The sequence below is a fragment of the Etheostoma cragini genome, chromosome 1 (genome assembly GCF_013103735.1).
Source record: "Etheostoma cragini isolate CJK2018 chromosome 1, CSU_Ecrag_1.0, whole genome shotgun sequence".
Classification (NCBI taxonomy): Eukaryota; Metazoa; Chordata; class Actinopteri; order Perciformes; family Percidae; genus Etheostoma; species Etheostoma cragini.
This window is the reverse complement of record NC_048407.1, coordinates 15,356,052-15,374,089: the sequence shown is the minus strand read 5'-3', so window position 1 is coordinate 15,374,089 and position 18,038 is coordinate 15,356,052. Positions and strand designations below refer to the sequence as shown.

The following is an 18,038-nucleotide window of genomic DNA, read 5'->3' as shown; positions in this document are numbered from 1 at the left end:
GCATCTAGCGTCTCACGCATGGATTTATTAAGAGAACTCTCACGTTCAGTAAGCTAGCAACAGTACACAACAGACAACTTCCGTGTAGACTACTTCACAATAAAAGCACTGAGTTTTAATCACGCTATAATTGACCATTTCCTTTAGACTGTTTAAAACTTAACATGAATTTCTTATTCAAATGCTTTAATCAAACATTTTATAACATTGCCCTACAAAAGTACACTACGTAAAGTTGTACTGAAGCTTCACTACAACTTTATGTAGAGTACTTTTGAGTATTTTCATTCTTCTACCTGCTAATTGTATGTTTTACGTTTTCCTTTAGCTGTAGTTACTTTGCATATTCAAAATAATTATACAAAATAATACGAATAAGTTTTGATGTATTAAAGTGGATAAAGAGGACACTTTATTGATCTGGTGTTGAAATTCACGCACTAGCTGTCAAGTCAAACTCCTCCTGTTATTTTAGTGAAAGTAACTAAAAAGCAATGCAAAAGAAGTGTAATAAATTATTATTCAGACACAGTAATATTGTTATATAACTTATTACTCTGAAATGACAGTAACTAGTGATCCATAAGAAGTAGAAGTAACTTGCCCAACACTGATGAGCACTTTAATGTGCAGCACCGGAGCAAACACACTAATTAGGTTCCTTACTGATGAGAAGATTGTATAAAATCATAGAAACCTAAAATTAAATCTTTTAAATGCTTTTTACCTTTTTAAGTCGTTAGACGCTTAATGCGTAACTTTGTTCACTTTCATGCCACTAAAAGGTTAAAGTTTACTCACATCGAGCAGTTGATAAACACTGTTTGGATACAGAGGAAATTACATTGATTGGTTGAAAAATAACATGATTGAAACTATTGTTTTTGATGTTCATAGATATGTTCAAAGGAGGTAGTGTGTTGCAATCACACAGGAAAGAGAGAGTGAGGGGGAGAAAGGGGGAGAGAGAGAGGGAGGGAGGGAGAGAGAGAGAGAGAGAGGGAGAGAGAAAGAGAGAGAAATTGTTCTTATAACAGCTAGTAGGCACTCCTTTTTTCATTATCTCTTGCTCCATTTCTCCCACACACAAGGCAAATAAAGCAGGTAAGAAGCAATCTCTTAAAATTGACATGCAAATGATTTAAAGCAGATTTTTAAAACTGACTTTAGAAACACAAATCAATCATAAATCCTAAACTTCTTGGCTACTGCAGATTCTACAAATCTGAACTTTATGAGCTTTTAATAAGGGGACCGCAACTGCTGCTATCGGTAATTTTGGCACAGCTTAACAGCACGGCTAGTGAAGGTGTGTTCAGTGCATGCTGTTCATTCCAGCTGCACACTAACAGGTCCTGTCTAGATGTACATTCTGGCAGGGCCCTGGGGCCACAGGACAATAATAACAGATTGCTTTCTCTGTAATCATTGCTAATACACTACAAGTCCTGTGTGTGTGTGTGTGTGTGTGTGTGTGTGTGTGTGTGTGTGTGTGTGTGTGTGTGTGTGTGTGTGTGTGTGTGTGTGTGTGTGCGTAAAGAAGGTTGTTGGGACTCCATTCCTAGTTGCGGACAAAACGCTGGTTCTTGTGTGCTTAACCATTAGAGTTTCTAGGGATAAGAAAGGTAAACATGTGCTGGTTAAGGTTAGTCTCCATCAAATTAATGTAAGTCAATGCAATGTGCTCTTAAGTGACAAGTGTGTTTAGAGTAGTCAAAGAGAAATTACAGGTAACATCGCTACACTCACGTTGTTGCTTGAAACTATATTAAAGATAAAACCTACAGCGATATTTATAAGCTGCAATATAGAATAGTTGAAACAAAACTGAGAAAATGTAAGAAAGGAAGTCTGTGGTCAGTGTGGTATGTGGACATCGGGCTGTCTGTGTTTTAGGCAACTGACATGTGAAATTCATGTGCAATACATACATGTTACACATTTTCAATCTTTCACAATGGTAAGGCTTACATTTTAAATTTGTAGTCCAATTTCAGAAGAGAAAAAAAAGCCACAAAATCCATGTATGTGTATGGAAGAGGATTAGGGCCACATGGGAAAACTGTATTGGGTTCTGAGTTTAAAGTCAGATTCTGAGAAAAACTTCCAAATTTTGAGGGAAAAAATAAGATATATGTGACTTCAATAAATGTCTACTGTGTTTCAGCTCATCACCTCAAGCGCCGATATGAATAAGACACAGATTCCTGTCCGACTTACCAGCCCGAACAGCACCGGCTCTTGGCAGGACGACGCAGGCAGGGGAGTCCACATCGCAGCTACGCTGCTCATCTTCCTGGTGAGAAATTATTTTCCTGTGCAATAAATATTATACAATATCACTGCACATAGTGCTGGAAACGTCAACAAATGGGCTGTGGTAAGGTATAGAATAATAGTTAGATGCTGGGCGATATGTCAAAAATCAAATATCACAATATTTTTGATAAAATACCTCAATATCAATAACGTGGTGATATTGTAGTGTGACTATTGATTCTTCACAATTTTTTTTCTGTTAAATATTTACCAATGTTTGGGCGCCCGGGTAGCTCAGTTGGCAAAGCGGGCGCTCACGTATAGAGGTTTAATCCTCGCCGCAGCGGGCCAGGGTTTGACTCCAACTCATGTCTTCATTTGTCCTGTCAAAAAAAAAAAAAAAAATGACTAAGTGGGTAAAGGTAAATAACAGAAAAGCTAGAATGGTCTAGTAAGTTCAGAAAATGACATACTTTAATGTAATACAGCCTCTAAAACCAAGAAAAGACCAGCAAAATTTAAGACCTATCTTGTCTCATATATTGATGTCAAGATAATATTAATATATTGCCCAGCCCTAGTTGGGATCATTTGTTGATTATGAGGTTTGAGGGCCATAAACTAGTGTTGTCGGTTAAAACTGTTTGCAATTCTAATAAATCTTAAAGAAAATATTTTTAAATTGAAAACAAAATGTTGAGAGTTAGAGGAGAAGATCAACAGCTAGCCTGTCTTTTTCCATAAGGTAAAATCCTTGATATGTCACTAATAAGACATTATACCTTGTTTGTTAAACTGCACCAAAATGTGTCATTTAAAAAACAAGGTCGTCGTTTGGTGTTATGTGTAAGAATATTTCTTATAATCTGGCACATAACTCCCTTATGGAAGCACACCTTGTCATTTTCATACTTTGGTTTTTGGACTGAGACATAACATGTTCATTACTGATCTTTAGAGGAACATTCTGAGGGAGGTTTATGCCTTTGGACAGAGCCAGTCTAGCAGTTTCTAATTATTTAACAGACAGCGTGGTAAAATACAGTCTATAGTAACAACCTTATTTGATTTAAAAATCTGGCATCCTGAAAGAATTGTTCTCTTGGTGTCTCAAGGTGGGCGTTCCTCTAAATGGGCTGGTGGTCTGGGCACTTGGAATGCGGCATAATCGTCACCTGGTGCGCAGAGGCAGCGGTGAGGAGACACGTGCCGCCAGCAGTTTCCGTATTTATGTCCTGAACCTGGCCCTGGCCGACCTGGTGCTGCTCCTGCGTAGCCCCCTCATGTTGGGCTACGTTGCTTACGGCTACAGCTGGCCGTTTGGTCTCGTCTTTTGCCAGCTGGTCGTGTTCCTGCGAGGCCTGGGGTTATACACCTCTGCTTTCCTCCTCTGTGCTGTGGCCCTGGAGCGATGCCTGTGTCTGCTGAGGCCTTTGTGGGCTCGACTGCGACGCCCCTCCTGGGCTGTTCCTCTGGTCTGTGGCATCTTATGGCTGATTGCCACCATCTTCTCTGCCCCCTACCTTCACACTGCCAACCTGAAAGAACTTAACGGGACATACCAGTGCCTGGAGAGTGTGAAGTTTGACATGGCGCTATTTGTCACAGAAACAATAGCAGGTTTCATCTTGCCCTTGCTGGTGTTCTTAGGAAGTAACCTGGCCGTTTTGCTCACCATTCACCAAGCAGTACTACCCTCGTCACCCACCTCCTTCACCCCCTCCACTGCTCGCAGGATGACCAGGATGTACCACGTGCTGTTTTTTACCATGCTTCTCTTCCTCACCTGTTGGGTGCCATATTTTGTTTGTCGGTTCCTGCTGGCCTTGACTGATGGGCGACCTGAATGGGCCACGCTGCACAGCAGAGCACGTCATGGCAAATATATATCTCTGTACCTGGTGTACATTAAATGTGCTCTTAACCCGGTGCTGTATGTGTTTGCTGCCCGAGGCTTAGGCCGTGCTATCAAAGCTTCAGTTGTGTCCACTATTGAAAGACTTTTCAATGATGACTCAATAGAGTCTATACGGAGGAAGTCCCTTAAGAATTCAATGAAAAACTCACAGATTTAGTAGAGGTCAACAATGTTTTAAAATTTGAGTCATTTTGTGCTTTAGACCATTGTTTTCCAAATAGGTCTATATGCCACAGCAAATGGTGAAATTGGTGACTATTATTAATAGTATATTTCCTGTTTGTAGAGATGTAATGTTCACAGATTTGACATAACTTAAAATGATCTTAAATGGAGGATCCATGGCTTGAAACAGTTTTACTGAAATTCTTCTGTTGAAGCATGTTGAAGGCAGGGTCATAATTGGAAAAAAATGAAATCATGAATCATCTTGTCTAGTTAGTTCATGGCAGCCAGGGAACACCTCCATGGTAAACAAGCCAACAGTGAACGCAGAATTATTTCAGTGTTAGTTTCCTGGCCCCCAGGGTAACGTTTGTCACACAGCTGCACGTATTATCTAGGTATGGTCCGAGGAACGGAACGGAGCTCTTGGTATCTTATCTGTATTAACAGTGATTCAGAACAATCAATCTGATGAACTCATGCTCAAGATGTCCAAAACAAAAGGTCCTCATCTATATATCTGGTACTAGTTATCCATGTTAAACCAATGAATGTACAGTATCTTTACTGTACTTTAATGTTTACTTTATTTAGCATAACATGCTGAGAGGGGGGGGGGGGGAGTAAATATGTTGCACCTTCATTATCTCGTTGTGAATGTACCACATCGATGTCTGACTCCACGGATGGCTTTATTACATTTTTTTGTTTATAAAAGCACAACCTTCCTGTCATTGTTGACGGAAGGAACTAAATAAATGGTAGCACTTTTCGCTTATTTTCTTTCTACTTCAAAACACAAATAAACAAAAGTCAATTTCTTGAAATGTTTTAATGTCTAATTACATCTTTTCATTCACAGTTTATACTTCTATGTCTCCAGTAAGCATGCATGTCTTCAATGACCAACAGATGAATTTTAGTGATCGTTTTAAATACATTTAATCTTTATTGGCAAGTATAGTATTTCTTTAATGTAGTTTGTGTTCTGGTATTTAGGGTCAGATGACGACAGAAGTCCAATATCTGAACTTTCTAACAAAAAAACAACAACAAATGCCTCCACACTGTGCAACAGTCAGTTTAAGTATACTTTCCATATGAAACAGAATGCTGTAAAGTACTGAGGGAAGAACACTGTTGAAAAGGCCCCTGGTAGACGAATGGTTCGGGTGTATATAGTGCATGTCGACAACGGTTCATTTACAAAACCGCCTGAAGTTTGCCAGATGTCTCTCACTTCCCGCGTTCATTGTGTTTACTTAAAACTCCGGCTGCATCGAAAAAACCTTGAACCATTAAACCGGAACCAGAGCAACGTTACATGCTGAAAATGGCCGACTTTGAGAAGAAAAAAAAAGGGATTGTCCATCAAGGAAGCCCTGCTTGGTTATTTCAGGGAAGGATTGGAAAGAGTTACAAAAGAATATGTTTAGTAAATTTACTCTCTAATTGAGACCAATAGGCTAATATTTAATATTGACAAAATGCACACGGCAATAGAGCAAATTCCATTTAACCATGTATCTAGCTAATTGAAATAGGTCACGTTACTATATTGTGTGAACAGCGTTTTCTTTTGCAGGGTGCAATAATCCACAAAAACAAGTTCATTCCCAAGACTCTTATGAAGAGCCATGATTGTTGTCTTCCCCAGTGTCTCTTTTCTTTGGTACTACAATTGTTGCTGCTAAAGTTGGACATTTTGTAATTCTTTACATAGTGGCTGCAATTGTTTTTCACTGAATGGGTATCCTAGGCCAGAATATATTCCTGTTCACCAAAGCTCCAAATTGTGAGAGCACACTTGTTTAAAAAAAAAAAAAAAAAAAAAAAAGATTTCAGACCTGCGTGAGCAGAGATTTGGTGAGGTAAACGTCTGAACCAGGTGCACCACTGATTGAGTTGAAGAGCTGATCGGCATGTCTGTGTGCTTGTAGAAGCAGCGCCTGGGCGTCCTGCGCGGCCTCTGGTTGCTGCAGGATTTCTCCCAGTTTCCGGGAAGCGGTCTCAGAGTCACTGTCTGGTATCATTTTTCTCAGTCGAGCCTGAGGAACAAAAAACGTTGAGCAGTGCAGTGTGATTTTGTGAAAATGTAAAGTGTTATGACAGTGTTTTGTAAAACGTTCTAAAAGCTAAAGCTTTATCCTGTAGTTGATAAGATCAGAACCACGTCACCTTCTTTCTGCTCCTTTCGTAAGACTTTTACACTTTCAAAATATTACAAAATTGTTGCACAACAGAGGACATGTTCAGACTGTCCTTTAACAGAAAGTGCCAATTCAGATATTTTGGCCACATCTTACAAGAAATGTGACTGAACACTATGAAAACAGCTAGTGTGCAATAGGGACAAGTCTAAAGCTTAAACTAGATTTTGTGTAAGTGTGTTTTGTGCACCACCCATGCTCACCTCTAATGTTGTTTCATCTTTTTGTGCATGTAGCGGGGGAAGATTGAGATCTGCTTTTTCAGCTATCTTTAAGACCTGTGTGAACACACACAGACAGGAAGAACGAGATGCATGAGTACAAATGTATATCTTTATCTCATAAAAAACGAAAAGTAAAATTAAAAAAATACAAGTGCAGATAAGTATAGTAAGAATGATGAAAATCTCTGCTGTGCTAAAGTTCAAGTATATCATATAAACCGATAACATTTCCTGTGTTTATTGCTCAGACCTATTTTCTTATGACTACACCCATTATGTAAGCTTCCACATTTCACCATGCTGTTCAGCTGAACCGACAAGAAGGACATAGACTCACGAATGCAAACAGGCTGATATTTGTGTTGAGAAATGCAGTCCACCACTTCTCTTTCTGGGTCACACCAATACCGATGTCTATGGTAATAAAACGGCCTCTAAAAGCATGGTCACATTTCAAAGACGCGTTTGTCAATAAATATTTGGAATTTCTAAAAACCTTACAATAGTAATCATGTTTGCCAGAGTGTTTTGGCAATGGCTACTTTATGAAAATAATGTCGCATGGCAGATTTTGCCTTTTGACAATGATTCTCTGAACAGATTTTTTAAAAACACATACATTTACACATAATGTCTGCATGGCGACATGATTTAAAGGATAATCTTTTGGATAGTGTAGTAGACCAAAAGAAGGATGGAGACGGATGAATGAAAAGGATGCGAGAGCACCTTACCTTTCATGCTTGATGATGAAAACATTAAGTTAATTAGCTCTTTACAAGCTTGTCTTAAAACAGACAATGAAACTCCTATCTCATACTAACTAATCAACAATCAGTTAAAGAGTAAAGGAATAATAAAAAAATAATAAACCTCATATATTAAAGGTTATCTGTATATATCTGTATGCTGGCATGTGTGAGTGTTTGCACCTCTTTAGCTTTCTGGTCCTCCTCCTCCACCTGGTCCCTCAGCACACTGGCCGCGTGCTGTAAAGAGACAGTCTGCTCGTCGGTTTTCTCCAGAGCACGGACAACGGCCCGCAAGTCTTCCTGGAAACCCAGACAACACAGCGACACATCATGCAACACAATTACAGACAGCAGTTAGCGGCGGAAACACTGGTACAAATACAGGTTTGCCTCTAATGCTTAACAATCTACAGCTGTGTAAATAACAATTAAAACTGCGGACAAACGTCAGAAGTGTGAAGCGGCCCCGCTGTGTGGCCGGGCTGCGCAGAGTAAGACGAGAGAGAGTAGAGGAGAGGCACGGCTTTACAAAAGAAATGGGTCATGTAACGCAAAATTAAACCATATCCATATTAAAACATTGCAGCGGCTGCGAGGACATTAGCACCAGTGCGTCCTAGAGGAGCTAACAGCTAACAGACGCTACTAGCACCAACTAGCACTGGTCACTGCTGTGGTCTGAAAAACAACAAAGACGGGACAAAATGTTGCGTTTACTTAAAAAAGAAAAAGTTTGATTAATTGTTCAGCCCTATCTGTGATAATAATATTCTTGATAATATGACAAAATTACTGCTGCTCGATTATGGGAAAAAATATCATCACGATTATTTCGGTCAGTATCGAAATTGCGATAATTTAACACGATTACTCGTTGATTTTTGAAAAGATTTTGCAACTACTGAACTTAAAAAACAGTGGCAAAAGTTAAATAAATCAACAGTAAAAACACACATACAACTGTGAAATTTGCCTTAATACTTATCCTTTTTAAACTTTATTTTTCTTTCAGAACACAAGAGAAAATAAGAGTTAACTTGTTAAGTTGACTTAATGAGTTAAATAATTGTTTTTCTTGATTATTCTGTTTTTGTGATTATTGGGAGATGAAATCCTAATCCCCATTAAATGTCGATTAATTGCACAGCCCTAGACTAAATACCAAACAATATTGTATTATTAATTTCAAGAACACAAATATATACAAATACAAAACGTAAGTGTTTTAGTTTATCAGCATATACGTTAACGGTTTCCTTCAAATATTGAGTAAGAACTAAAAACAATTTATCTCTAGGTTCCTAACTTTGGAAAAAAACAGTAACTCAGACTGAGATTCAGATTTGTTTTATAAAAATATAAAGAGTACAACAAAGTAAAAATCTAAACAGCTGCCAAAATAATAAGCAATTATGTCAACAAATTGGAATACTTCCATTATCATACTATTAATTTTTTCACATCATATCGTGATATTATAAATTATAGCGATATTCTCCTGACAGATATGATACGACACCCCACTTCTACAGATAATTAAATATACAGATTAACATACACAGTATGCCTTTTTTTTTTTAAGGTAGTTGCACTCCATGGACTGTATCAGTCCGGCTGTAGCAACCTCCTCTGTCTGCAGGGTTTCTCACCTCCAGAGTGCTCAGAGTCGTCTTTCCAACCACAGACTTCTTGGCCTCCTCCTGGTGGCGCTGAGATGAACGCTCCAAATCGTTTTGTTTCTGCACGGGAACCTTGAGCTCTGCACATTGAGCAAGAAACCTTTAAATAAAATAAAAAAACAAGAAATCATGTCAGCAAAAAAAGAAAAGCTAAGTACAACTAAGACGTGATCCTTGACAATCAATTTTTAATGTTCTGATACTTGAAATAATGATGTTTAAGTCAGACTGATCGGGGTTTGGTGATACACTGATGCTTGTTTATCAACTTTTCTTTCACTGGAATCCTATCATGGCTGATATCAAGGCATCTTTCACCAGCCCTTATTGGTTAAATGTGTTACTAGAGGGGTTAGTACAGATATAACCTTTAGAAAGCAGGTTTAAGCCATTTATTTACACTTACCTGGTTTTTATTGTGTTCAGATGTTCATGGCTCTCTTTCTTCTCTTTATGTCTCAAAGCCAGAGTTGCTCTGGGAAAACATAAAGCATCTTTACAAAGTAGATTTTGACTGCTATTCATTGACGGTATTTGAAAAGCGTCCTAGTTTTGAGGGGGAACTCAATGGCTGCTTAAATGGGTACAATTTAAGTCCAACCCCTACTGGCTTTTTGAGGCAAATAGCTATATTACAATGCTCATATTATGCTTTTTGGCGTTCACCCTTTCCTTTTATTGTTTTATATCTTTTCTTGTGCATGTTATAGGTTTACAACAGGAAAAAGTCCAAAGTCCACCCCAAAGGCACTTACCATCTCCAACAGAAAACATTGTTCACAAACTGCTCCAAACAGCTCCATTGTGGTCCAGCCTTTACTTCCATAACAAACGTGCGTCACTTTGTAACACATTTTATAATGCTCACCTAGCTGCTAGCGTGGCACGCCTTCATACTCTGCAACTGACAAGCTAGCAGTACTTACTGCGCATGGTTGACTCCCAACAAAGATGGTACAGAAGTGTGATGTCTCACTCTGTAGCTAAAACAGAGAGCTCAACACACAGGGTGAAAAGAGGATCTGCAGCAATGTGCAGTACAACAAAAATATGGCGTTTTCTAAAACTTAACCACATAAACCAATACTGGTACAACCTCTAAATACAATTATGAACCTGAAAAAGAGCATAACATGAGCACTTTAATATTTGTGAGTTTTAAACCTGAAAACAATACATCAACTTTGCAGTGCTCTCTGGTTAACAAACAATGTAAAGGTGACATTTCCCCAATTTCCAGTCAACATAAAGGCTACAGCAATACCAACACATCTGCAATTTACTCCCTGGGCACAACATTTGGTTCACCTTCTACCTAAAGTATGTATGTAAAGGCTTTTTGTTTAAACTTTCCTAGAAGTGTTAAGTGTACACTGCATGTGTGTTACTAAAGTCATAGACAGAGGTAATTTTTTACTGAACTACTATTGAAGTTGTAATGCAGACCAGTTTAACACACCACTGCAAACTACAACCTCACTTTGATTAAATTAATAACTATCTTACAGTGTCAATAAAAATGTATTCAGATGTTAATCAACACAGTAAAACTCACAGTATTGACAAATCCATTATGTTCTCCAGAGCATTGATTGAGGATCGTGGCATCAGCTTCCACTTGTCCTCAGCTTTGACTTTGTTTGGGACCGAAGACGAGTCTTCAGCTTTTTCAGGACACAAACAGGATCAACACAAGAAAACAGAAAGTAACCACAGTGTGTTTGGCATGATTTGTGGTCCAACTCTTACAGTACGTTATATCCTTTCACTGCACGATAGAACATGTATAGCTACATCTGAAGAGGCGGGACACCGTAATAAAAAGAGCTGTTCTAACCTTTCCTCTTATGTGCTGCTTTCGGGTAGGAGGTCTTGCCATGGTTTTTTTCCGTGGGCTCTGGGTCCTATTAACACATTTTTAAAGCGTGTGAAGCAACGTTAGGTCACAAGTTAACAGACTGACAAAACTCTGGAGACCCGAAGTCAACATCATCTGTGTTTACATGATCTTACCGTTACCGGAAGCTCTGCCACTTGTTGTTCCGTCCTCTGGTCTCTTTTTTTCTTGTTTTTCAAGTTAGGTGCTTTTGATGCGGCCCGGTTGGAACCTTTGACGGGCTTCATATCTGGTAACGTTAGCTAGCTTAGGTAACGATAAAGTCGCTAATGTAGCTAACCCAATGTTTTTACGTAACGTTGTGGCTCACGTTAAACTAACGTAGCAAAATAACACAACACTAGTGAAGCAAAAACAGAAGCGTTAATGCTTACACATTAAGACCTAAAACAAGTTATATAATGTTAAGACAAAAATGTAGTACGCATGTTTGCATGTTCGCAAGTAAAATCGCAAACTAGCTGGCTAGCTGCTAGACACGTTAACACTCGAGGTACTTTTTCGCGCTGCTATCTTCAAACCGTTTAGCGCACAATGCGCATGCGTAAACGAAATGTTGTGTTACCCGGAGTAAGGCCTGACAGGCTGTCAGGCTAACATGACATTGCCAGGGCCAAAGACACCACATTGGAATGCTTCCATGAATATACACATACACAAATCCATATAGTTGTTCATCTCACACATTCACAAACTTCTGTAAATTAAGCCCGAGAATCTGATCAATAACCTCAAATATGTGACACACTGTTTTCCCTTTCTTGATCTATCTCTCTCACACACACATTCACCTTTTTATTTTAACCCGAAACTTAAAGCTTGACAGGCTGTCACGCTAAAATGACCAGGGCAAAAACACCACGTAGGAATGCTTCCATGTTCAGAACTAAATGTGTTAATTTGTTAACAAATCTGAAAATTTAGGGCCATTTCTAGTGGTTGAATGTTATCACTTGCACCTTTAAATACAAAAGGGGATCTCCATTCAACCCATTATACAATTCACAATAAAGATGGCAACTACTTATTTAATTGACTATTTTCAGGTTTTTTTATTTTTTTTCACAATTTTTCACTATTCTTGTGAAACCAATATACATAATCTAGTATAATCATATTTTAATCAGAAAAAGGAAAATATATGCCTTAAGTAAAATGTCACAATGTTTGCATTAAAAAAAAAATGAAAAGAAGATTCCAAAATATAACTAAATGTTTTGGTTGCTTTTCCCCCCGGTGTAGTCTGGATGGTGTTGGAGGAGGACAATGGGTCGATTTCTGTCCCTCAGGCCTGTCACACCCTCCATGGGAGGTGAAATTTGCCTGTGAAGCGTCCGTGGTTGCGCAGGTCAAAGGGGCTGAGCACCTTCCTGATACCGAGCATGTTGGTCTGCGCTACCTCCTTGAACGTCCAGGGATTCTGATTATTCTGCTCCATATCAGCCTGCTCCTTTTGCAGAGCTGCTAGGCTCTCTCTGCTCATTACCTGAAATAAATACATAGGAATAACATAATGTACCATGTAGACACCAAGAGGAAAAAAAATGTCACAAGTGAAACCATTTCAAATCAATGACACATTTAAGTGATAAAGTGTTGCAAATAACATTTAACTCCAACATAACATGTTAAAAGATTCAGCTTTTTCTTTTTGTCATTTGCAAATAAAGACATTGTGCACAAAAACGTGCAATTATGTAGCTATCACTTTTGGACGTCAGTACTCAATTTTTCTCAATTAATTAGTAATTTCTCAATTATTCAAAACTCTTTCAGAATGTTTTAAAATGAAGATGATAACTAGCTAACTATATACTGTTACCCACCTTGGCAGGGAAAGGTAGTTTCTTTGCCACTTCAGTCAAGATATGCTCCACCTCCCCCAGCTCCACCTTTCCTCCCACTTCCACGATTAAACGACCGTAGCGGACAGGTGTCACATAGTGGTCGATGGCTCCCTTGCCCCCACCCATGCGCTGACCCAGACCTTTACGTGTGACGGGCTTATATGGGCCATTGATGCGCCAACGGGCAAATGTAGTCCGGGAATCCATCTTGCGGTTGACCGTTAGACGTATCATCTCTATGTGACCCCAATGAAGGTAGCCCCCTCCCATGGCCTGAGCATCAGAAAAAGAGACAGAAAGAGGAAAGTCACTTAAATGCCTTCTAATAACTAATCACTATTTTTCCACTTGTGTGAGGAAGAAAGCTAGGTGGAAAGATTAAGTTGTTGGTGATTTCCCTAAATCATAAGTGATCTTTTTCTTGACATCTGATTGGATTATTTTATATAGTATATATTTCTCATATAGACTGAATGTCAGATATCACCAAACTACAGTGTTTACAGAACATAAATGCACTCACCACTAGAGCTGTACCAATTCAAAATTTTACTGAACAATTAGTTGTCCCAGAAATAATTGTGATTAAAAATATAACTGATTCTTTTAGTCAAGTTTTCAGACAACTAGACTGCACTTTTGAATGGATCCCAGTATACATATTTTGGTTCTATAAGTTAGGTGACCCACATGCACAATTACATGTACACAGCCTATGAAGTTAACATGCCTCTTTTTTTTTTAATCATAAAACATAGTATTTTTTCTTAAAGTCAACAATAAACATCAACAGTCATATCCCTAAGGTTCTTAGCTAATTTTTGCAATTAATTGCAGTTAAACAAATAAACAGAGATTGTGAAAATGTATTATGATTAGACAATTATTTAATAACTGTTACAGGCCAACTCACCACAATAGCATACTGTCCTGTAGTGAAGGCATTTGCTGCCCTCGCTGGGCCTTGGATATCACGTAGCTTCTTCATCTCTTTCTTGGCCTTTTTAAAGTTAGGCACCTTGTTCATAAACTTCAGTTTGGGTTTCTCTGGCAGAACCACATCTTCAGAGACAAAAACAAGAATATGGAATCATAAAAAGGTGTCTACTTTCCAACAACAGGCAATACAACTTTTTCAACACTTCATCCCTGAGTGAGACAAGACTCATATAAACAATAGTACACTAAGTGCAACGTACACATAGGTTTTACTATACATCTTTAAAAATATTATTTAAGTAGTAGTACATTTTTATTCTCAATTTATGTTTGTAAAAGTTTGTACAGTCTTTACTTTGTATTTTTTAAGTTTCATTTTTTGAATATTTGTTCTTGTATTCTATCCTATTTATTATTTCTTGTATATTTTGAATGTGTGCGCCGTGTGTCTCATATTTGGTTGCTGTAGCACTGAAATTTCCCAATTTGGGATCAATAAAGTCTGTTCTAATTTAATCTAGTCTAATCTAAACAACATACAGAAAAATAGGAAAACATTCTAAAAATCCAAAGACTGGACCATGGACAGAAGCCTTTGTAACTATATGGAGTGTTTTTCCTCATATCTTCCCCTCTACTGTATACATGCATGCATATAATAATGTTATTCACTTTATGAAATAATATATAAACAAAAACAATTGGAAATGGCTTAAAACACACACACAACAAAGACAAGAAAACAAATGATTACCACTGTAGTCTGGAGGGATTTCATGTGTCTTCAGACCAGCAGCTAGGACTTTTAAGTGGTTGTGTAAAAAACCTGTGGAACAATAGAGCACAATACAGAATTGTCATATTTTACTGCTAACATAGTATTACTAAATTTAAATGTGCAACAAGGAACAAATGTCTCTTCAAGCCGAAGGCAGCGAGAGAGAAAACTAGGGATTTTATGAGTTATTTTCTGGTATTTCCCTTTGAATGGAATAAACTCCATTTAAGGTGTGCAATGGCCTTGTAAACAAAAGTTGTAGACCTGTCTGAGTCTGCATTGTTTTTTTATCTTAAGGGGACAGTTTTGCAATTCCTCGTTTGAGACTGTTGTTCAATTATTGACTATGATTGCTCATGCTGATGCTGATATCCTACTTCAGTAATGGTAAGAATTTTGAATTGTTTTTTATGTGACTATATAACATATCAAGCGACTAACGTTGCAAGTTAAAACATATACAATTTTGGCAAGCTCTGAATTGTAATACATAGTACATTAATGTGTAGCTACGGTCCATGTAAAACCAACCAGTAAATAAATACATACATCCCACGCAATGAAGGCCCAAAAGAAGCCAGTTTGTATTCCCTGTTATTAGCTAAATGTCAATATAACGTTAAATGTTAGCTAGCTAACTTGTGTTAACGTTAACGTTACCTTGTTGGTGACCGTGGGTTCTACAGACACCGGCCAATCCGCCGACAGCAGCCTTGATGAAGGAAAACATTACGTCAACGTTGCAAAGGACACTATATACACCGACCTGTCACTCTGTGTGGTCAATATACAAACATTTCAAGGTGGGTAACTAACTAAACTGCTATGAACACGATGCTCTGCACAAGGTCGGTGTCATTTCTGTGTGGCTTGCTGCTTATATTTAAGAGAAGAAGAGTCACTTCCTGTATGTAAGCGTTTTTCACAATAAAAGAGTCATCTCCACATCTGTTCTACTTACTAAATAAGGAGTCTTTTACGGTTTTTAAGCCAAGGACGCCAGACAGAACAAATACAGAACAGACATATATTGTATAAAATTAAGTTGCATAATAAACTGGGCCTACAATAATGTGTAGGGCGGCCTAAATCCTGTATACCCCTTTGCATAGAATACTAAGCTATTAAAATAGCCTAATAATTGTTTGCATGACTTTATAAATCACGTGTTCATGTTAAACTTACATGTATCATAGTGAACCCTCAGAATGAACTGTGGATGTGGATGGCCCTTAGGGACTTCCGTACTTATAGGCCAGTAGGCAGTGGGGATTTATGTTTGCTAAACATGTGTTGGACTCATGTTAAGAAAAATAATTAACAATAATTTGGAGGACCTCCTGCACTGAGTCTGGCCCAGGATCCCCTATTGAAGATCCCTGTACTAAATGATTGAAATGCCAGACCAAATGTCAGCTAGTTCTGCCATCAGAACTCGTAGGGGCCATAAGAAATCACTATGACCAATGTGTGCATGGTCTGGATGTATGATAAAGTGTGTGAGATATAATTATTTATTTTCATAGCCTCAAATCCTCGATTCTGATTGGCCTCACTGAATGGTTACCCAGTCAAACGGCTTCTGCTTAAACCAAACGAGAGATCTCATATTTGTTTAGCTCTGTAATAATCTTAACACTGTGTTATTTGTTTTTGTGAAATATTATTTATAGACTTAGAACCAGGGTAAACTCAGTTTCACTAATGTGGTTTAATATTTGAAATGGATTTAAAGCAATAACCTGGCTAAACTTTTTTTTCTTCCAATGTTAATATCAAATGAATCTTTAAAACAAACACACCACAAGGGTTCAATTGAATTTGTGTGAACAATTCACGGAGTAGTCTTAAACACCATACCAGTAAATTTCTTTCCAAGGATTAGGGAAGACATTTTTGAAATTTATATTTGCATATTTTTTGCGTTTGACTTCATTTGTAGAGATGGGATAGCAGTCAGCTACACTACATCATTACTACAACAAGCCAAGAGAGAGGAAAAGACAATAATCATGCCAAAACACACGTGGGAATTACTTTAGATGTGAAATGGGAAATTGAGACTCTAGAGTTGATATACACTTTCATGTTTATTAAAATGGGACGGATTTACAGTTTGTACACTCCATTCACATTGGCATCGATTTAGAAAGCTCAAACAAGTACAAATGCAATATATACATACCAGTATACATATATTTATAAAATACAATAGTATTTTTTAATTCACACAACTGTATGTACTTTTATTTTTTATTTGAAGTGATGAAGCCTTTTAAGCAAGCTACAATTGAACTGTTAAGACAGAAATATGCTGTGAATAAGATGAGTCAAGCCTACAGAATGTACAATATTCAGATCTCCATGTTAGAAAAATAGTCCCATGTGCGCACAAAGTCCCCTCACAGAAATGTTTGTGTGTGCAATTACGGAAGGCTATAGCATCAACAGCACAGGCACCAGAGAAACAAGCAAAACACACAGCACGAATAAGGATGAGTTAAAGAACGTTGGACAGTTAACAATTAAACTGAGACACACCTCTCTGTTCCTTTGGTTTTTGCTTCTGTCAGGCTATTCAAACTGGCAACGCTATGGACCAATTTTCTCTTTTTCATAACTAAATTGAATGAATTTATTGTACAGATTGTAGTGTGTGAAGTTAGGTTTCTTTGACACATTTTCTGATCTTAAAGAGTTAGAACAGTCAACAGCTTTTTTCTACCTGTAATGAGTAGAATGAATGGGCGTCTTCAGTGAGAGAGACAGTGGCACGTCTCTAGGGCGAGAGACAAGTCTTATGAAAAGTGTGAGGTACACAGGACTTAACTTTACAGTGTATTATGTGTAGAGCTGCTTTACCATGTTTAGTTTTTGCCAGGGTTTAACTCTCATTGCTCAGTTTTGAAATTCATGTGTATACTGCCACTTCAGGTAACATTTCTTCAAAGTGAGATAGTTAGACAAAAACATCTTTTTAGCAAAGCTTCATCTCCGCCAGACATTTAGGAATATTCCCTGATTTTCACTGTTAACACAATTTAGCAACACAAACCGTGTAATTTCCCATTTTTTGAGATCAGTAAATATCTATCTATCATATGCACCTGCCATTAGTTATGTCTGTCTGTGTTATGCAACACATACACGTCTATTAAGTGGTGTTCTGGGACGACAAACGTGTAAAGAATTAAGGGACTTTATGTTTGTTTGTTTTCGTTATTAAGAGGGGTTTCATGGTGAAAAGGTTAAAAAGATGTATCCACATGAAGCCAACGGTCGTTCTTGGGCCATCAGAGCTGTGGACGATACAGGTTGGGGTTTCTCTTCATTTCCAAACATTAACAAAGGTTTAGGAGTTATGTACAGT

The 18,038-nt window shown here is 37.9% G+C and overlaps 3 protein-coding genes across 4 annotated transcripts; 1 reads left to right on the top strand and 2 right to left on the bottom strand.

Annotated features, from left to right (window-relative positions):
• The first annotated feature begins 1,012 nt into the window (after positions 1 to 1,012).
• LOC117946548 (C5a anaphylatoxin chemotactic receptor 1) lies at positions 1,013 to 9,846 on the top strand. Of its 2 annotated transcripts, XM_034874787.1 has the most exons (4): positions 1,013 to 1,104; positions 2,168 to 2,299; positions 3,375 to 4,370; positions 9,835 to 9,846. In XM_034874787.1, the coding sequence occupies exons 2-3, from the start codon at positions 2,189 to 2,191 to the stop codon at positions 4,332 to 4,334; spliced, it is 1,071 nt and encodes a 356-aa protein (XP_034730678.1). In that variant the 5' UTR covers positions 1,013 to 1,104; positions 2,168 to 2,188; the 3' UTR covers positions 4,335 to 4,370; positions 9,835 to 9,846. The 2 variants fall into 2 exon arrangements, with proteins under 2 accessions (XP_034730678.1, XP_034730670.1); XM_034874779.1 differs by lacking the exon at positions 9,835 to 9,846 and having other exon boundaries at positions 3,375 to 5,509.
• Positions 6,018 to 11,699, bottom strand: LOC117946572 (centromere protein Q). The gene is made up of 8 exons (XM_034874821.1): positions 11,221 to 11,699; positions 11,045 to 11,111; positions 10,763 to 10,871; positions 9,614 to 9,682; positions 9,178 to 9,307; positions 7,709 to 7,828; positions 6,756 to 6,830; positions 6,018 to 6,390 (listed from the first exon to the last, which is right to left on the bottom strand). The coding sequence occupies exons 1-8, from the start codon at positions 11,329 to 11,331 to the stop codon at positions 6,184 to 6,186; spliced, it is 888 nt and encodes a 295-aa protein (XP_034730712.1). The 5' UTR covers positions 11,332 to 11,699; the 3' UTR covers positions 6,018 to 6,183.
• A 493-nt stretch (positions 11,700 to 12,192) lies between these two features.
• mrpl16 (mitochondrial ribosomal protein L16) lies at positions 12,193 to 15,594 on the bottom strand. Its single transcript, XM_034877212.1, has 5 exons — positions 15,329 to 15,594; positions 14,645 to 14,716; positions 13,865 to 14,013; positions 12,931 to 13,224; positions 12,193 to 12,590 (listed from the first exon to the last, which is right to left on the bottom strand). Exons 1-5 carry the CDS (start codon positions 15,396 to 15,398, stop codon positions 12,399 to 12,401), a joined length of 777 nt encoding a protein of 258 aa, XP_034733103.1. The 5' UTR covers positions 15,399 to 15,594; the 3' UTR covers positions 12,193 to 12,398.
• Between the last annotated feature and the right edge of the window lie 2,444 nt (positions 15,595 to 18,038).

Excerpts from the sequence above, each read along its gene's own strand:
- LOC117946548 (XM_034874787.1), top strand. The coding sequence starts at position 2,189 with ATGAATAAGACACAGATTCCTGTCCGACTTACCAGCCCGAACAGCACC. Across the intron at positions 2,300-3,374 it reads CTACGCTGCTCATCTTCCTG|GTGGGCGTTCCTCTAAATGG; the intron begins GTGAGAAATTAT and ends TGGTGTCTCAAG.
- LOC117946572 (XM_034874821.1), bottom strand. The coding sequence starts at position 11,331 with ATGAAGCCCGTCAAAGGTTCCAACCGGGCCGCATCAAAAGCACCTAAC. Across the intron at positions 9,683-10,762 it reads ATAATGGATTTGTCAATACT|AGCAACTCTGGCTTTGAGAC; the intron begins GTGAGTTTTACT and ends ATGTTTTCCCAG. Across the intron at positions 7,829-9,177 it reads CGACTCTGAGCACTCTGGAG|GAAGACTTGCGGGCCGTTGT; the intron begins GTGAGAAACCCT and ends CTGGGTTTCCAG.
- mrpl16 (XM_034877212.1), bottom strand. The coding sequence starts at position 15,398 with ATGTTTTCCTTCATCAAGGCTGCTGTCGGCGGATTGGCCGGTGTCTGT. Across the intron at positions 14,717-15,328 it reads AACCCACGGTCACCAACAAG|GTTTTTTACACAACCACTTA; the intron begins GTAACGTTAACG and ends ATTGTTCCACAG. Across the intron at positions 13,225-13,864 it reads CAGGACAGTATGCTATTGTG|GCCATGGGAGGGGGCTACCT; the intron begins GTGAGTTGGCCT and ends TCTGATGCTCAG.